Consider the following 18,781-nt stretch of genomic DNA (forward strand, 5'->3'; position numbering starts at 1 on the left):
GATTTACTGGGTCAGCTTGCATTCTCATTAGGCAGTTCATCAACTCTATTTTCTAATGAACTAAACAAAGTTGAGGCAATCGGCACTTACAGGCCCCTCATTATGTAGTCCTGATACTAGCGTGCATATTAATATGCAATACCAATAGAAAGAAAAGCGTATCTGCAAGCATAGAGTAGAAATAATTGCTAGTTTTAGAAGGAAAGGGTTAAACTAAAAACGTGAGGTAGGAAACACCCTCAGTATTTGGCAAGGGCTTCATATAAAGTCTCTCCTTTCCTATCAGTAAAGTCAGAGTGGAATGGAAGATGCTTCAAGTAAGGGATGGCGGCAGCCAGGATCCAGCCTGGCCGAGTCTGTCCTGGCAGGGATTTGATGGATCCGCTCTGGATCGGTGTGACTCCCAGTACAGCTGCCATCAGCTAGGAAGCCAGTAAAGTGAATATACAAACCACAGGGAAGTATGATGGAGCTATGTTTTGCTTCTAGCTTGTTAAACCAGTAATTGTTATTGTGAGTAGCTGTCATCCCCACCAGCATTTGCTTCTTGTTGACAATGAAGAAAACTCATTTGTTTTATATTGTGAAGCTTAATTTACTTCATGGCTGGTTTTTCTTTGCCTGTCAATCCCAGACCTCAGAGAAAGAAATGCAGTCAGTTTCATAGCAAGCACAATGAGCTGTAACTAAACTGCCAGTACAAAACCTACGGCTTCTTACTGATTATGAAGGTTTTGGGGGTTTTTTTGTAGGCTTTTTTTTTTTTTTTGAAAGGCGCATAGGATCAAAAACTCCCTTCAAATCATATTCACCGAGACTGCCAGTCATTGACTATACCCAGATTGGCTAATGATCTGTGGATATTTGCCCTTCAGTTTGTACTGTTTCTCATTTAACTTGACAACTCCAGAAGAAATTAACTCTGTGAAGTTGACTGCCTGCTGGCCTTGAGCCACTTGTGTCTCCAACAGCCAACTGTTCACACAGGAGGCAAGGGCATGGGTACAGCCACGCCAGGAGCACGAGGAGGAGAGCCCCCCACTATTAACTCACAGCAATGCAAAGGAAACCTCCAGAGTATAGACACAGTTTAAGCAGGAAAAGCGTCTCACAGGTATTGAGCTTATTCTATTCAGGGAACATTTTTGATGACACAAAGAAGGTTCCTGTAAGGTATGTCATCACTAGGAGGGTCTGGCCCCACAACAAACCTTTCCCAGGGTGGTTAATACTTAAAAACATGTTAGCTTAACATATTCAGCCCAAACGTGGCTACACAGAATGACACCAGAAGTGCAATTTCTGAAAGCCAGGGAAGAAATTGGTCTGTTCACAGCTCTCTCTTATTTTGGATCAAAGTGCTTTTTTGAGCTCTCCTGTTCTGAAATAGTACTACACTACATACAATTAATTTCAGAATTAACAGTAAAAAACCCAACCAAACAACAGAAACCTCACAATGTCAGGGTTTATTTTGATAACGGGGATAAAAACCAAGCACTAGAAAAATTTTTCCGGAACAGACAGTTGTACAGACATCCTTTGAAGGGGACTCTGTACTGTTCTGTGCCAAAGCTCCCCCAGTAGCTGTGAGAAGGCACATGCTGCAGCAGGAGGTCATCTCCCAAAAAGGAGCTATGACAGACATTCTTGTAAACCAAGTCCATGGTTGGGAAGGGCTTTTATTGAAGCCTGGTTTAAGATTCAGTTGAAGCACCACGTACCGTGCCAAGTTCTGCAGAGATACGTTGAAGTGTGGGTTTTTTTCAAGTGCTCAGTTTGAACAGACTTGACCAGGCTGGCTAAGCTTTCCTGAACATACTGGCCTACTGCTACCAGAGCCACAAGTCTAACCAGGGCTATGCAGAACGTATAGCTGCATCCGAGGGCTCCAGCCAGGAGGAGCTGCTGCAGAAGCCTGTTGCACTGGGAAGAGGAGCTAGATCAAAGCTCTGTCACACAGAGGACACGAGGTCCAGAGAACCCAGTGGTTATTACTGTTCTGTCCTTCGCTTTCCCTGCCATACGTGCCAAGAGACCCACGAGGGTTTGAGCCAGCAGGAATAGCTGCAGCAGTAACCCAGATGGGGACCTTCAGGCATTCAGACCTTTGAAGCACTGCCTGTCCCACGCTACCCTTTGTTCTCTTCACTTGAGCTTCCATCTCTCAGTTTCCTCTGACCTGCCCTGTCCTCCTGACTCCCACTGCCCTTCAGATGCCCCTTTCTTTGTGTTACCTTGACACATTCTAAGAGAATCCAATTAGAAAATGAATCATTAATCTATCCCTTACTAACTCAGTATCATTTATTACTTCTGTGTTGTTCCTTGCTTTCACGCTTTTCCTGTTGTCTCCGATTGTCCAAAGGCATTCTTGCTTACTTATCTATTTGGACCAACTCTTTGTGCCTGAGGTCACATACTGCTTGTGTCTGCAGTGTTCAGCGCGAGGAGATCTCCTTTATTGCAAAACCTCTAAACCCACCCACAATAAACATCATTAACAACAAAATCATGCCCACATACAGGTAATGTGAAGTTTGTGTTACCTGTTACCTCAGCCCACTGGTACCAGCTTTTATCTCATATCAAAGTTTTGGTCTAACACCCGGCTGTCCTCTCCCAGTTCTCAGGTGCCCATGCAGTACAGCCACAGTCTCCACCGAGCGCAGTCTGCCAACACCTTTTGAAATTGTTGTACTCTGCGTAAAACCACAGTTCCTCCCTCCCCATCATTCAAAGATTACACGACTCCACACGGCTTCTGTTCAGCTCATTGGTGTCACATGTATTACAACTCAAGTGCCATAGGCAAGGATACAACTGACATATTTTGCCTGTTGGCTTTAGTGACACTGACACTGAAACAGCTTGCTACAACCGCCTACTCTTACTTGAGCAAACAGTAAATACCACAGTGGAAATACACATCCCAGTATTCACCTCAGGGCTTATTAATCTAAAACTTGCAAAAATGTGCGTAGGAACTATGAGTATTTAAACCTGCAGAGCTCTGTATCTGTGTGCTGACCTCCAGGTACTAAATGAACAGCATCTGGAGTTTGGCAATCGGCAGCTTGTAAGGGAACAGAAAACACGGCACTTGTCATGAATAATCACATCTTTCTCCTTTTAAATTTGGTTGTGCCTCAAACTTTAAGCATCTGGTTGAAAGATAACAGCATTTTGCGGTTAATACTTGTTTTAAGTAATTCACTTTATTAGTGGCCATAGCTAGCTGAATTCAGTAAAAATGAGTACTGTAAACCCACTTATATGTAGAGTTACATCCCTGTGCTGCTGTAACAGTGAAGCTTGAGTTGCTCATATTTGAACCCAAAAGATCCTGCAGTGCATTTTACACACACATGCCAAATACTGCACAAGAACATCTACTCATACACCAAACAACTGGTAGTTGCAAATAGAGCAGCTAAAATTTAAGCCTAAGAAATAACATTATTTCAATAAAAATTGAATTTTGGCCAGCACACCCCCTTCTTCCCCCACCCCACCCCCAAAAATAAGAAGCTCTTTAGTGACCACCAGAAATTAAGAACCTTTGTTTTCCATATCCCCCCCAGCCTTAGACTATACTTCTCGTTTGTTCTAAGTACAGTTAAGGATTCAAAAGGCAAAGTATTAAGTTTGAGCTTCACTTCAAATATTTCATACTGCCAAGAGGGTAGGGAGATACCGACAAGAGACCTAGGAACAAGGCGAACTAAGTTTACTTCTTTAAAAAGGCAGTCAAAATTTGGTGTTGAGTCCTGAATCATTTGTGCTTTCCAATTGCCTTGCAGTCTTCCTTCACTATCACAGATCTCCACTCCAGGAAGGAATAATCCACCCTTTTAAAGAAAGAGTTTCCTAGGAGGTTACAGACTCACCACATCCATGATCTGCATGAGGCTGAGAGTGAAATAGACAGTGAGTGGCTGGGAATCATTTGCAACCGGTCGCTCCAGAGGGTTGTAATTTTTCAGCAGCTCCTTGTAAAGCTTCCTTTGGAACTCTCCTTGCAGGGACTCTTTGGGCACAGAAGTAAATAGATAAAAAATAAGGATTCTATATCAGAAAGTAAAGCTAGGACATATGCTCTTTTCCTGCTACCAGATGTTATCCATTATTTTACCTGCTGCATTCCCAGAACAATTCCACTGTAATTCATACAGTTCATTAGCTACTACAACAAACTCTTATCACACATGTATTGCTCTCTTTCCATCCCAGCCTGTAAGGGGGATTTCCTCTTGGATCATTTCTTGGCTGGCCAGAAGTGATAAATTACAAATGCTAACGATGTTTTGTCAACACGTGCACCCTTTGGTCCAGCAGCAAGGAGTGGTGAAGAGGAAATACACTGCCTGTACTGACCCCTGCCCTGGCACAGCTGTAAGCAGAAAGGCAGAACAGGGATGCGGCAGAGGGCATCAGCAAGGCAGCGGGAGAAAAACGGCCACAGGTCACGCTGCCGCCTGCCCCCGGGCCGCTCCAGGTGGAGAACTCTTGGGGGCGAGTACTGTCCGCTTGGTTCGCGGTTCACGCGGCTATGGACGACGTGAGGGGAGAGGGGTCCTGGCAGAGACGACAGGCACGACATTAACATTCGCGATAATATTCAGGGATTTCTGTCCTTTTTATGCCTCGGATCCAGGCAGAGTCTTCATTCTGCCGTTCTGCTGTGGAGGGAGAGGGAGCCGCTCCGCACGGACGGCGCAGCGTGGACCGGGGGAGAGGCAGGTTCAGAGCGCAAGGGAAGCGGGGAGGGTGGAACCGGTCCCCGAACGCGAGCGCTGCCTGTCCCCGCTCCAGCCGGACTTTCCTCTTCCCGGTTTTCTCTCCCGACCCCCCCAGCCGCAGCTCCGTCCCGCAGCCGCTGCCCCCGCCCGGACCCGCCGCCCCGGCAGCTCCCGGCGCTGCGCGGCCCCGGGGCGCGGCGGGCAGCCCCCGCCCGCAGGGCCAGACGCGGGGCAGGGCCCGAGGTCCCGCCGCGCCCCGGGGAGCCCCGGCAGCCGCCCCCGCCCTCCGCATCCCGCACTCACCGCGCACCAGCCCCGCCGCCGCCAGCAGCCACACCGCCAGCTCCGGGAGGCCCATGCCGCGACAGCCGGCGCGGCAGCGCCACCGCAGCAGCGGCTCCTCCCGCCGCCGAGCCCCGCCAGCGCGGGCAGCCCGGCACGGCAGCGGGTGCGGGCCCGGGGAGCTCCGGCGGCTCGGCCCCTGCCTGCGCCCGCCGCGGCGCTGCCCTACGGCGCTGCCGGCCCGCCCCCGCCGGGCTCCCGCCCCGCCCTGCCCCGCTCCCCGGCACCCGGGCCGGGCACGGCGCAGCCGCTCGTAGGCGGCCGCCGGAGCGATGCGCAGCGCCGTGCCTGGCCGCCCCGGCGTTATTAAGGGCGGGAGCGGGGCAGCCCCCACCCGCCCCCGCCGGGCAGCCGCGGCCCGCCCCGAGCGCTGCCAGCCGGCGGCCGCCCGCAGCGCGAGGAGCCGCCCCCGGGGGGCTGCGGGCCTGGGGCAGCGCTCCCCCCGCCAGCGCTGGGCGCTCCCCGCGGCGGTGCGGGAGGCTGAGCTGGCCCGCGGCGGTGGGGTGCCCCGGCCGGACAGCCGGCCCGGGGGGCAGCGGGGGGGAGGGCATCCAGGGCAGGGCCAGTCCTGCTGGCCTGAGCCAGAAATTGGGCTTCGGGCCCGTTTGGGGGGGGGGGGGGGGGAGATGGGCACAGTGGCGTTGCACACATGGCTGTGCAATCCCCAGCAGGGACGCGGGGCGGGGGGCTCAGGTGCTGGATGCACTGGCTAGATACCGACCTACAGCCCTGGCTGAGGGGCATTGTGCTAGTGCTGGAAAACTATGTGAGGGACTAAAATGATGCCCGAGCTCCTGCCTGGTGTAAGTATAATGCACCACAGTTGGAAGGCAGGCCTGGACACTTCAGCGCGTTTTGTTGATTGCCTGGCTCACATTTGCAACTTCAAGCACGTCTTTGAGACCATGCTGGGTTCTTTCAGCCCAAATCCCTGCCCTTCAAATCCAGTTGCTGCATTAAATGAATGTCCTAGGCAGCTGCATTTGAGGGGGAATGGTATTGAAGGGTGTCCTCATTTGTAAGGGGTAACCAAACACTTGTTTTTCAAATCACCCAGCAAACAGCAGTTTGTTAGTCCAAGTTCATTCTTGGCTTTAAAAATCCAGGTAATCTGTTGTGGCTGAAGCATTGACCTAATTTATGTAGTCACTGTTTAAATGTTTTTAGATGTTGAACGCAGGACCAGATGAAACTGAGGGCAACCCGAGTAGCCCGGCACATTGGTGCATCATGTGTTCCAGCCATAAGGTACAGGAGCACCGAAACATTTCCCTTCTCAGAGGAGCCAACATGCCAAGTGGCTTTACCAAGGGGTGGTGGAAACCAGCAAGTGGCAATGGTAACTCTCCAAAAGCCCAGCCATAGCTAACGTAGGGGCATGCACCGTCAAAGTTCTCACATGTTTAGTTTTTTTTAACAGACCGTCTAGGTTGAGTTTGTTAATTCTGTTTTTCATTTTGTGGTGGGTTTTTCTTCCATGAGATCTTGACGTTTCTGGACCAGCTAGCAGACAGGAACAGGTTACTGGGGGAGTTCTGTGTTACTCACAGAGAAACCAAGTGTTACTATCCATTTGCACGTCAGCCCTCCCATGCGAGTGCTCTTAGTACCTGGATTTTTGCCTTATTTTGGGAAGGAAACTCATTTTCTTGCCTCCTGCTCCTGTTACTCACTGCTGTTTTGGCACAGGTGCCCCATATCTTTCTGGCTGTACAGTAAACAGTAAGTTGTTCAGGCAAGAAATCTGGAGAGGGAATCTACAGTTCATGGCTGACCTCTACTGTTGGCTCAGCTTTTCGCTCTCTGCACGTTGCTTTGTTGGCAACGGCCTCACCCCGGGTGATGGAGGCAGGGGCAGCAGTGAAAGCACTGTAGAAGCATACACAGCCCAAGGTCCTCAGGGATCTGTTGTGGGACTCAAAAGGTGAGCCCTGTGCTGAAACCCCACATTCCAGTAGTATAAGCACTGAAAGAATGGTTTGTAGCTATTTATTTTCTTGAGAAATCTTGCCTTTTTTTCTTTCCTTTTTTTTTTTTTTTTTGTGGCAGTCTCATTTGGTTTTGATGTTAGCAAAAATTCTGTAGGCACTTCAGAAATTCTCTTTAGATATTCTTTAATAGCAATCAGCAGCCTTACTCCTTGATTAAACTGTGTTCAGTCAGGTGCACTAAATGTGTGCAGTCAGGTGCATGCCTTCTACAGAGTTTACCTTTTTAGTTAGAGAATCTCTGGTGCGAATGCACACAAGCAGCAGAATGCACACAAGCAGCAGGAGAGGTTACGTTTGCTTTCTGTAGACACCCTGGCTAATAAACAGTAAGTCACAAGCATTTATATGGGTTGGTTGTTAAGATACTAGCAAAGAAAGCTTAACAAAGACTGTACTGAAGTCCTCTAAAAGCCTTCATTTATGGCACAAGTTATCTTTGTAAAAGCCTGTTGTTTACAACTCAAAAGCAAGCTGTATGGTCTGTGGCCGGCAGAGGCTCTTCTCTTTGCCTCCAGCACTCACCAGAGATAAGACCCACTTCTTCTCTGAGTAATTCTTCTCCCTGTTGTGTGCTACCCAACCAGGTGATTTGGAGGGAGCCGTTACCCCTCCCCAGATAATGACTTCTTAGGCACAACGATGAATTCAAGCTCATTTTACAATTACAGGCTGGAGAAACCATTGTGGGTCCCCCAGCCCACCTCCCACAGCTGGGTGTTCGCCAGAAGACAAACAAGCCCTCAGTATCCGTCACTTTCTCATATACATTGGGCATAATTAGACATGGCCAATTGTGCGTCCATCAGTTTGTGAATACCTAGTATATTGATGGAGATAACAGTATGCACAGATCATATATCTTCACACGAAGGTCAGGCATAACAAAATCTTTGTGGTAATAGTATGTATCTAATACCAGCATGCTGTCTATTGTTCCTTTGTCTGGTAAGCAAACAAGCTAATATAGCCTTGTACAGAAGGTGAAAGTCCTCACTCAAGTACTATTTCAGATCTATTTTAAGAGTCTGAGTGAGGCACAGAGCTATTAAACAGCTCCAGGATCCTGAATTTATGTATCTATAGAAAAGACCCTTATCATAATTGTAAGGTGTTTGTTTATACCTGGCTGAAGAACATTCAGAATGACTCATGCAGTCATTACAAATGTTGCAGTTGTCCAGGGGTTGGAATATCCTGGAGGGGTAGGAGTATCTTCTTTTTCTCTTTGCACAGATCTACAGATGAGCAAAAGCGTGCACCTTCCTAATGTGACAGCAGATGCTTAGATAGCCCTGAAATCAGGCCGGCAGTGAAGAAGCGACCATCTTATACTATATGCAACTGAAGTGACTGCAGTGCTTCCTGAGTTTGATCTAATTATTGTGAAACTGCAGTGACCCGGGACTTCCATATCAGAAAAAGAATCTGCTTTCCCTTCTTTTTAGAGAAGAAGGTAGACTAGGCCAGAATTTTTAATGGTAACTTACAGTATATGTTAGATGAGACATGCTGACATTTATTTCAATATTATTTGAATTAAATTACCTTTTGAATTGTTAGCTTTTTTAAAATTATTTTTATAATTGCACCTCATGTTATTAGTTATTCTCTGTTGTTTATTTTGCATGGCTAGCAGTCTCCATGATGGAGAATGTATATGTGATAACCTTGATTTTTTTTCTGTGAAATGTCCTGAAGCAATATATTGCTTCTTCCTTGCAAGAGGTAGCAGGTGGTTTTGATGCTGGGGTTTCTATTGAAGGACAAATTAGTGATCTGAAATCTGATTAATTTTGTAATTAAACTTTATATTCTGTACATCCAGTCTTCTTAGTTCCTACACCAGTATGTGATTTCCAGAAAATGATCGATTCCCCAAATAGTCTTTTGTTGGGAAAGATAAAGAAAAGCACAAACTATTCTGTTGCTTAAAAATAACAAAGTTGCTGCCCTCCCTCCCACTTTGTAAGGAGCAATTTGAGAGAAAGCATTTCCAAGCAGTGCACTGATGTGAAGAATAAGCATTTGTAAAATTTGCCTAATGAATTGGCATAACTAACGAATAGGGCCCATGGTCATTTCTATAATGCCAGCATCTTTCAAAATGCATTCTTGTCTATTATGACATATTATTAGCATACACTCACCTTGAAGTATGAGCATGGTTGTTGAACAGGGGCAGCACCACTGTGGTGTTGTAAATGAGGTATCTTGAATGAAATAACTGCAGAGGTTTCTCAGCGTATTTACCCTGCAGGTGCTTTTCTCTGTCAAAAAATATCAGAGGTTTACATTGACATTGTGCTTAGCACATCTGCACTTTGATTTCTGTATAAGGAATTACTTGTTCCTCTCATTTCAGCCTCTCTCAGGTCCTTCTGAGTCATTTTGTGGTGCCAGGGCTTGGGATTTCATTTCTCACTGACACAGAATTCACAGCATTGCAGAGTCCCTTTGCCATCTTTTTGCATGAGAGCAAACAACAGAAAACTGGCAAAACTGCTTTTCTTCACCCTGACTGATTTTAAATAACTACTTCATTTAGGGTTCACAGAAGCTAATTAAAGTTGACAAGAAATCTGCATTTTAGGCCTAAAGCTTTAACAGATCCTCATCTATAAGCATCTGAAAATCAATCTTATTTATCTTGTCCTAAAGCAACACACTCGAAATTTTTCTCTGCTGAAAAAATTACCATCTGCTGCAATTTAAATAACTATTTATTTATTCCACAAAAATGGTCATTTGATCTGTAAAGACCCTGCTAATAAGGCATTTCACCATAAAGCTAAGTGTTAATCCTTTGAACGACAGAAATGTTTGAAACATTACTTTTTTTCCTGGAAATGCTAAATAACGATTCAAAACTGAGAGCAAATTCACTCAAACTTTGGAGTTGTAATTGAGGCAGGGGATAGGACCAGGTCAGTCTTACAAAGCCAGATTTCTACAGATAAGAATTCTAAAAAGAGAAGTAGTCAGGGTGTGCTCCTTTGCTACAGAATACAGAATTTTGCCCTTTAGGATTCCAATGGTTAAGTTTCATCAAATACATGCATTTTTAATGTGGCTAAAGGGAGAACGACTTTTATTTTTTCAGGTTTCTGCGTTTTGTCTTGGAGTACACGGATTGCAAATGTACAAGTATTTCTTACGTTGCATAAAACCAGCATTCCCTAATATTCCCTCTCCGTTTCTTCTGCAAAGTCTTAGGATCACTGCTAAAGTAAATCAGTGCAGCCCATGTATGATTGATTTTAATTAATCACTGGTGAAGGTGAAGCATGTGGAACAACCACCATCATGTACCATCTTCTATTTTAAAGGAGATCTTGTCCTGCCTCTATAATCACATCCTTCACATTTATTTCACATTTATTCTGAAAGATGCGAAGGATATATTATTCACATATATCTTTCACATCTTTCACATTTATTGGCACTGGTACCAACCGCCGGCTGCAAGGGGCAGGTGCCGTGGTGGGTGGCTGGAGAGGGGCCTGGCTCAGTGACAGATGCTGTCTGTGGCCACAAACGGCTGGTGACAGCTCCGTCAAGGGAAGTGTCACAAATGGTATATTCAGAGAACGGAAATGAAAATGAATCATTTCTGTTGTCAGAATGCAGCATGTTTGGAGGCCACGTATCCTTAAGAGACGGGGGGATTTTTGAAATGAGATTCCTCACTGGACTCAAAGGAGCTCTCAAAAACTAGCAGATTGTTTCACCAGTGACAAGCTGTGGCCCTCCCGAGGGAGGAACTGAAACTGCTTTAAATACACGTTTGGATGGAAAATTCAATACAGATAATTCAAACCGCTAGATGCGATCTGTTTGATCTGGATCCCCTAGTCGGAGAGATGCAGACTGCGGTACTGCGTGTCCAAAGCGCTGACAGTGACCGGCTGTGGCTTTGCTGTGTCCAGAGACGCCAGCCAGGTTTTCCCAGCTGGACTGTGCTCTGGTTCCCCCAGCGTGGCCAGTGGAAGCGGGAGAATGCGCATGCTGGCTCCTAGGTTGGCTGCTGCTGCCAGACGCAGGGGAGCAGTGGGTCCCTCTTCCAGCTGGGCTTGTGATGCTACTGGTTGTGACGGGGCGAGCTGGACTTTTCCCTACTCATTCCCGCTTGGACAGAAGACCAGCCAGTCTACTCATCACACCAACTGCAAACCAGTGGCGGTCAGCGGGTGTACTAGGTGTCAGCAGCATAAATCAGGAGGCAGAGGAGTGCACTCTGCCTGCTGTAGATGGAAGTGGAAAGCAGGTCTGAAGCCCCATGCATGTGCCCCAGCAGGAGCAATACAAGCTGCACAGCCAGGGCCAGAGCAGGGCTGATCGCCGGGCTGGGGACACCCAGTTTGTATGAATGGATGTCTCAAAATCAGGTGCTTCAGTAATGCATAGAAACACAGCCCTCACTCACACATGATTCACCTCCTCGGCACTGGAGAACCTGACGGAATAAATGACTGACCGGTGATCACAGCGCGGATACCTGAAGTAACCCTTCGATAAGCAAGCCAGGCAGTAGCCATGAAAACAGACACATGCGCAGAGGAAAGGCTTTTCCAGCAATAAACCTGCCTTTGATTTTAGTGAGAGTCACTTCTCAAAATAAAACTTCTCTGTTTTCCAGTAACATCGAAAGGGTTGTGTTGAGCGAATGCAAATTGCTTTCGGTGTGTTTTTCTTGAACTAGATTTAAAAGGCCACTGTTAGTTCATACAGTTATTATGGACTATTTTTAATAAAACTCTGTTTTAATGTGACAGAGAGGGTGAAAAAGGGGGAGAGCGGGGCCATAAATTACAGAGAGGAAGGAACAGCCTGGTTTTTTCAGTGATTTTAATTAGGTTGGGGAATTAGTCAAGCTTGGATAAGCTTTCAGGTATTTCCTTTAGCATTTGTTTTGCAGGAGGAATTTTAGACCGCTGGTTGTTTAAATGACTAATTATAAGATAAAAGATAGAAAAATGAAGTAAAAACCTGACCTAAAATTTGTCTACCAATTAGACTAACATACTTGGAATGTCTTCTTGCATTCAGAGATAACCTTGCTTCACACAGCTCTAGGACTTTCTTCTTCTGCATGCCTTGCTAGTGCAAAGACAAGAAGCCAAATCCCTTGTTTTGTAACTCTGTAGGTATTGAATTTGATCCATTTGCGATGTTATTAGGGCATGGGAAAAATTGTCACAGTTACCTGAGCCAGGCAAATAAAGCCAGAAATTTATGGGAGTTTACGGAAAGCTTTCTGGTTTTGTATTTCAAGTTTATTTTCTAGCCTGAGATGTTTGATACCAAGACTTCTTTTAATGAAACTAAAATTTCAGAGATTTGTCTATTTTTGCCCTATACATAGAATATCTACCTAACTAAAACAGTATTCCTGCTTTTGCTAATTTACATAAGTGAGTCTTAATTTTTAATTGAAGCTATTGCTCCTAATAAATCCTCTGGGATGCTTAAATAAAAATGTCGTGAGTCTCTTTAATGGCTGTAATTCAAGGCTATATTTTTATCATGGTCAATTTTTTTTATTCTGGATTCCCAAATAATTATGAAGATAATGCAGTGTGGCAGGGCAGAGGCAACAATGGCATCGCTAATGCCAGGCTGCAAAGATAGCTTCTAAGTAGCTGAGATGGCTTGAATATTTTTAACAAAAAATTAATTTATCAGTTTGCTGAGGGATTGTCTGTAGTACTGTTTTTTATAACCATTTCCACGTGATGATCAGACAATAGAATATGTTCATAATAGTGCAGTTTGCAAAAGCACTGCAGTGGTTTGGAGCCTATGTCATACTTTTTATAAGAGATTCTGATCACCTGGGAGCTTAAGTCTCCTGGGAACCCCATGGGTTTGTATGCCTAAGAGCAGGTTTTCGAAGCAGACAGCTGCATTTTATTCTTTAGGAATAAAATAAGCGATAAATCACCAGGATGATTTTGAAAAATTTTCCCTATCATTTGTTTTAATTTTAATATTTGAAGTTTAAATATTGCGTAACAAAGCCATTTAAACTGTTGATTTTGAAAGCCGTGAACATCAAAGCCCAGAAATCCCCAATTAAATGTGTTACAATAACACAATTTCCCCAAATTTCTCTCGCAGGATGGGGCTGGGCTGCACAGGGCTGCCTCCCTGCTGCCTGGTGACTGGCTTGGCAGCCCGATGCTGACAGCGCACTGAAGAGCAGCTTGGCACTCACACAGTTTTCCTCACTGTTGACCTGGTTTGAAGTTGACTTGCTCCAGTAGATCATTCTGTTGCTCTAATGGGTTCTGAGCTGCTCCAGTTTTTCACCTGCTTTTTTATCCCTGTGTAGCATGGTTCATGCCTTACATGCCAGATTCGGCCCCAAATTCCAGTTGCATTGTGTCATTTTTTCTGGCTTTTAGGAGGAAGCAGTAGGATTCCTTCAAGGAGGAAGAAACAGAGTTGTTCTGTGAATGTGGCAGTGCCCAGGTGATAAAGAGCAGGATGCTGATAGGGTTCACACCTGAGGATTGGTTTCAGGATTAAGGACAAGAATAGGAGAGACAAAGATGCTCTTTAGAGAGCATTGGCTTTATCAGAGCAGTTGCATGTGTGCACGTGTTCTCTTCCCCTCCCCCCCCTCCCTTCTTTTTACATTAACTGATATCTGCTTAGCCAATGTGGCTGACCTTTAGTGGCAGGATTAACTGAATTTTGGATAAATTTTATGATATTTGCTTTGTTAAGAAAGTGAGTAATTGTAGAATTGCTGGTTTGGAGGGTTTTTTCCTCTTTTTAATGAAGTCTGGGGGTTCATAGAACATCTTACTGTTGGTGCTAGCGCACATTCAGGTTAGTTATTTAAGAAACGTACTTCTGTAATTCGTAACCCAGTAAAGATTGAGATCTTTTCAAAGCATCCAATTTCTTCAACAGGGACTGCGTAGGCCATGAAGAAAACAAGAGTATCATTGCTGACCCGATGAGCCTGAGACACAAAGCAAGTTGGAAGAAGGTGACAGCTAAGTAAGTTTGGAATTTTTCTCTTTGAACATCTTGCTACAGCTATATGATTCTAGAGAGTCTTCCTTTAGGAAAAGACCAATAAATTCAAACAAAATAGGATTAAAATGAAGTATAGTTAAATATTGAGCAGAGCTCTGCTTATGAATCTCTACTTTCTTAAGCCCACAAGGCTTAACTGCATCTCTCCAGTGTTACCTTGAGCTACGCAATTAACTGAAAGTCCATTGCTTTAATGACCAAGAGCTAACAAAAGGAACTCAGATTCGTACAGAGCTGAGATACTAACCTGCAAGGTCCCTGGTTTCATTCAGGTGCCTAGCAGGTACATGTGGACAACTGGGACTTGCTCTGTGAACAGCAGTATGTGGGTAGAGAGCCACCCCAGGCAAAGCAGTGAAGAAATACAGAGAGTACAGTTACATGTGTTTCTCTGTGTGGTTGCTAAAGGCATTAATGTCTTATCTGTCTGGAGTACCTTACAGAAAAGAATTCAAAATTCATTAGGAAAAATGAGTTTGATTTTTTAAATTGATGCTTGTATTACTGGTGGAATTGAGTCTTAATTACAAGGCATGTTTATGTGTATGACATAAACAATCGCTAGTTAAATGATGCCATTGCTAAGGCAGTAATATCTTTTGTGTTGCTTCAAACTGCAGATTATCCTATGTAGAACCATTTTCCTGACACTTCTGAGGGACTTCTGTAAGGGCTAGCCATCCAGGACAGAATAATTTCCCTCCCTGAGTACGCTCTTTGTAAGACAGACCAAAGAACCTGTTCTTTTGAGACGTTAAAAAAAATACTACTGTCTTTAACACCCATTCTTTCCCCTGGAAGCCATAAGATTTCCTTGTCATAAGTTGTTTCTTGTTTTGTTTTTTTTAACATAGTGCTATTTATGAAAAATCTTGACGCGAATCACTGAATCCTGAGCTTTGAAATTCTTTGCAAATAACAGCAATGAAACTTCCCTAAAGTGTAAACGAGCAGCAATTTAAATATTAACTATCGCTTGATGTTTCACAATGCTTCCCACATACTTATCTATAAAACACTCAGGCTGCCAGCTTTGTATAAGTAGCATTTATTTACTGCCATGGTATCATTGAAAGTTTGATGTTTAAGGAAAGTTAGCATTGGTAAGTGGGAACTAGTAATGACTGTTACTATTTGCTGTGTTATAGCTTGGCTGTGTTATCTTGAGAGATGACTTAAATCAATGGTGTGCCATTTCCTCTAACTTGAATTGTTATAATCCCTATCTAACTAGGATATCGTAAAGCTGATAATTATTTTGTTATAAGAGAAAATGGCATTGGTGTTCTTAGATGTAACTAATGTGCAGCAAGAACATCTGTCAACAAACGAGTCCTTCAGCTTCTGGGAACTTGAAACCATCAAGTTCAGTAAGTGAATTAAAGATGATACAACATCAGACTCCATTAATATATTTATTTAATTGTCTTGAGTGAAGGAAAAAGAATCAGCACAGACAGGCAGGCCATTACTTCCCTGGAACACTAATTTGTGATGGTTTTCTGTTGATACCAAACTAGGAGCTCAAACTGGTCATAGTTTGCGTTACTTGTGGTTGTTTATGATTTGCCTGATAACAGATTGTCACAAAAAGGCTTAGCATGAGTACAAACTGTTCTGTGACTGTGGGGTGTTGGCTAATAGTATAACTGAAAGCACAGTCACAGAAAGGTGTCTGACACATCCCACAGGAGCCAAGCATTTAAAATATGTCTTACGCTCATGTGAAAACCAGCTTCATCATGCATGAAGCTTCGGATGTGTTTAGATGCAGGATAGAAGATGTATTTAAGATACCACATATAAATATTTCAGTATTAACTGTACATGCTCCTATGAGCAAGAGTCTGAGTAACAGTTGAGCTCGTTTATCATTTGCAATTAATCATGCCCTGTGGCCTGGGGCTGTGAAGACCGTGAGAGCCAGACGTGTGCTGCTGTTCCAGCAGGCCTTGCCCTATGTCTCTGACCACTTACGAAGCGAAAGGCTCTCAAATGAGCATAGCTGCACTCTATTTATTTCTCCTTATCAAACTTCTAAATAATGATTGCAATATCTTCTAGGTGAAAAATCTTGCTGTTCTGTTTTTAATACCATAATATTCCTTTGCCATTGCCGGATGTGAGCACAGAAGATTACCTGTCTGTGGCACAAGTGGCTCCGTTCCTGCCCCTGTTGTGTAAATCTTGCCTTCAGTCCTCACTTGGTTCCCTATCAGCTTGACGAGGACTCTTTTTTGGGGGGGCCAATGACAAGCACAATTTGCTTCACGGTCTTCATGAAATGTAGGAGGTTCTTTGGTCTCTGCCTGGGCTTATATAGAATCACTTTACCTTTGAGGTCACCAGGTCCGACCATTAACCCAGCTCTACCCAGCCCACCACTGAACCATGTCCCTGAGCACCACAGATACATGTTCTTTAAACACCTCCAGGGATGGTGATCCTACCACCTCCCTGGGCAGCCTGTGCCAGTGCCTCACCACCCCTTCAGGGAAGAAATTTTTCCTAATATCCAACCTAAACTCCCCTGGTGCAACTTGAGGATGTTTCCTCTTGTCCTGTCACCTGTTACCTGGGAGAAGAGAGTGACCACACACACACACACACACACACACACACACACACACACACACCCCTACAGCCGCTTGTCAGGCAGTTGTAGGGAGTGATAAGGTCCCCCCTGAGCCCCCTCCTCCCCAGGGTAAACCCCCCCAGCCACCCCCCATCAGAGCTGTGCCCCAGCCCCTGCCCCAGCCCCCTGCCCGGCTCTGGACACGCTCCAGCCCCTCAGTGTCCCTTTGGAGCGAGGGGCCCAAAACCGGACACGATGTTTGAGGTGCAGCCTCACCAGTGCCGAGTTCAGGGGGACGATCCCTGCCCCGGCCCTGCTGGCCACACTACTTCAGGTACAAGCCAGGATGCTGGAGGTCGCCTTGGCCCCCTGGGCACGCTGGGGGCTCACGTTCAGCCGTCAGCCCCCCAGGACCTTTCCAGCTTCCCAGCCCCCTGCCCCAGCCCGCAGCTGCCTGGGGTCGCTGTGCCCCACGGGCAGGGCCCGGCAGTGGTGGAACCTCACACAACTGGCCTCGGCCCATGGGCCCGGCCTGCCCAGACCCCCCTGCAGAGCCCCCAGCAGGTCAGTGCTGCCCCCAGCTTGGTGTCATCGGTGAACTTACTGGGGGTGCATTCGATCCCCTTGTCCAGATCAGTGATGAAGATTAAACAGGACTGGCCCCAGTACCGAGCCCTGGGGAACACCACCTGGGACCAGCCACCAGCGGGACGTAACTCCATCCACCACCACTGCTGAGGCTCAGCCACCCAGCCAGCTGTTAGCCCAGCATAAAGCACACACTTGTCCAAGCCATGAGCAGCCAGTTTCTCCAGGAGATGCTGTGGGAGATGGTGTCCAAGGCTTTGCTAAGGTCCAGGCAGACACCAGCCACAGCCTTTCCCTCAGCCACTAGGTGGGTCATCCTGTCGTAGAAGGACATCAAGTTCATCAAGCAGGACCTGCCTTTCATAAGCCCATGCTGGCTGGGCCCGATCCCCTGGCTGTCCTGCACATGCCGTGTGACGGTGCTCAGGAAGATCTGCTCTGTAACCTTCCCCAGCACCGCGGTCGGGCTGATGGGCCTGTAGTTCCCCAGATCCTCCTTCCTGCCCTTCTTGTAGATGGGCGTCACATTGGCTGATCTCCCATCTTCTGGGACCTCCCCAGTCAGCTGGGACTCCTGATAGATGACGGAGAGTGGCTTGGCGAGCTCCTCCAATGGCTCCCTCTGTGCCCTGGGTGGATCCCACCTGGCCCCATCAACTTGTGTGTGTCCAAGTGGAGCAGCAGGTCACTGACCGTTTCCTCCTGGGCTGTGGGGACTTCATTCTGCTCCTCCTCATCCCTGTCTTCCAGCTCATATCTTGCGTGTCAGACAACTTTCTTCTTATTTATGGAGTTTCTCCTACTTTATTACGCTTTACTGGGAGCCGAGCTGTAGCAGCGCAGGTGGAAGAGGGCTTTTTCCCCTGACACCGTGTTTTCCACGTGGAGGTCCTGCCTGTCTGTGTGTGCCCAGGGGTCAGACAGTCCCAGCCTGTCCCCAGCAGACCGCGAGGAGACTCCCACTTCACTAAATCTCTCTTTTTGCCTTGGTTAGTGGATGTGTCTGAACAACTGCTGTCCATAAGGCATCATCTTTTGACTTATGGAAATAATTTGCATTACTTCCTTAAGTGCTTCCTACCTGCTGAAATCCTTCCCAGAGCTGTCAGCCCCTGCAGACGTGCACCCTGACCGCCTTTACCTGACCAGAATGGTAACATCAAGTGGCAGTAGGGCCTCAGCGACAGAGTAATACTCAATTCCTTCCCCGCTTTTTGCTCATTATTTTTTGAAGTTAACTTCACTAGGAGTTACTGCACCCAGAGGAACCTAATGAATGTAAATAATCAATTTACGGTGAGGTAGTTTACTGAAATAAAGGGCACAAAGCTATAGATAATGGGCCCAAACTAGCCCCAAATGACTTGGGAGATCCAGTATCCCACCACGGTGCTTTGTCTTGTGGATTTTCGTAGTCTCCTCACACTGGATAATAGAGATACGTTACTACAAATATATTACACTATTCATTTTTTGTCTCGCTAGTCCATGATAAC

The 18,781-nt window shown here is 46.1% G+C and overlaps 1 protein-coding gene across 2 annotated transcripts in view; it reads right to left on the bottom strand.

The window, feature by feature from the left end:
- Positions 1-7,333, bottom strand: part of LOC308067569 (neuronal acetylcholine receptor subunit alpha-7) — a 49,438-nt gene extending 42,105 nt beyond the window's left edge. Inside the window, exons 1-2 of one of the 2 annotated variants that reach the window (XR_013929661.1) lie at positions 5,046-5,694; positions 3,891-4,030 (exon numbers count right to left, since the gene is read on the bottom strand). Coding sequence is in view for 1 of the 2 variants with exons in the window: in XM_080396662.1 (XP_080252788.1) it covers positions 3,891-4,030; positions 5,046-5,100 (195 nt within the window). In the remaining variant the exon portion in view is untranslated. Of the gene's footprint in view, positions 1-3,890; positions 4,031-5,045 lie in introns of both variants that reach the window. The other variant, XM_080396662.1, reaches the window with a different exon arrangement.
- Positions 7,334-18,781: the final 11,448 nt, after the last annotated feature.

The sequence above is a fragment of the Falco punctatus genome (genome assembly GCF_963210335.1).
Source record: "Falco punctatus genome assembly, chromosome: 7".
NCBI lineage: Eukaryota > Metazoa > Chordata > Aves > Falconiformes > Falconidae > Falco > Falco punctatus.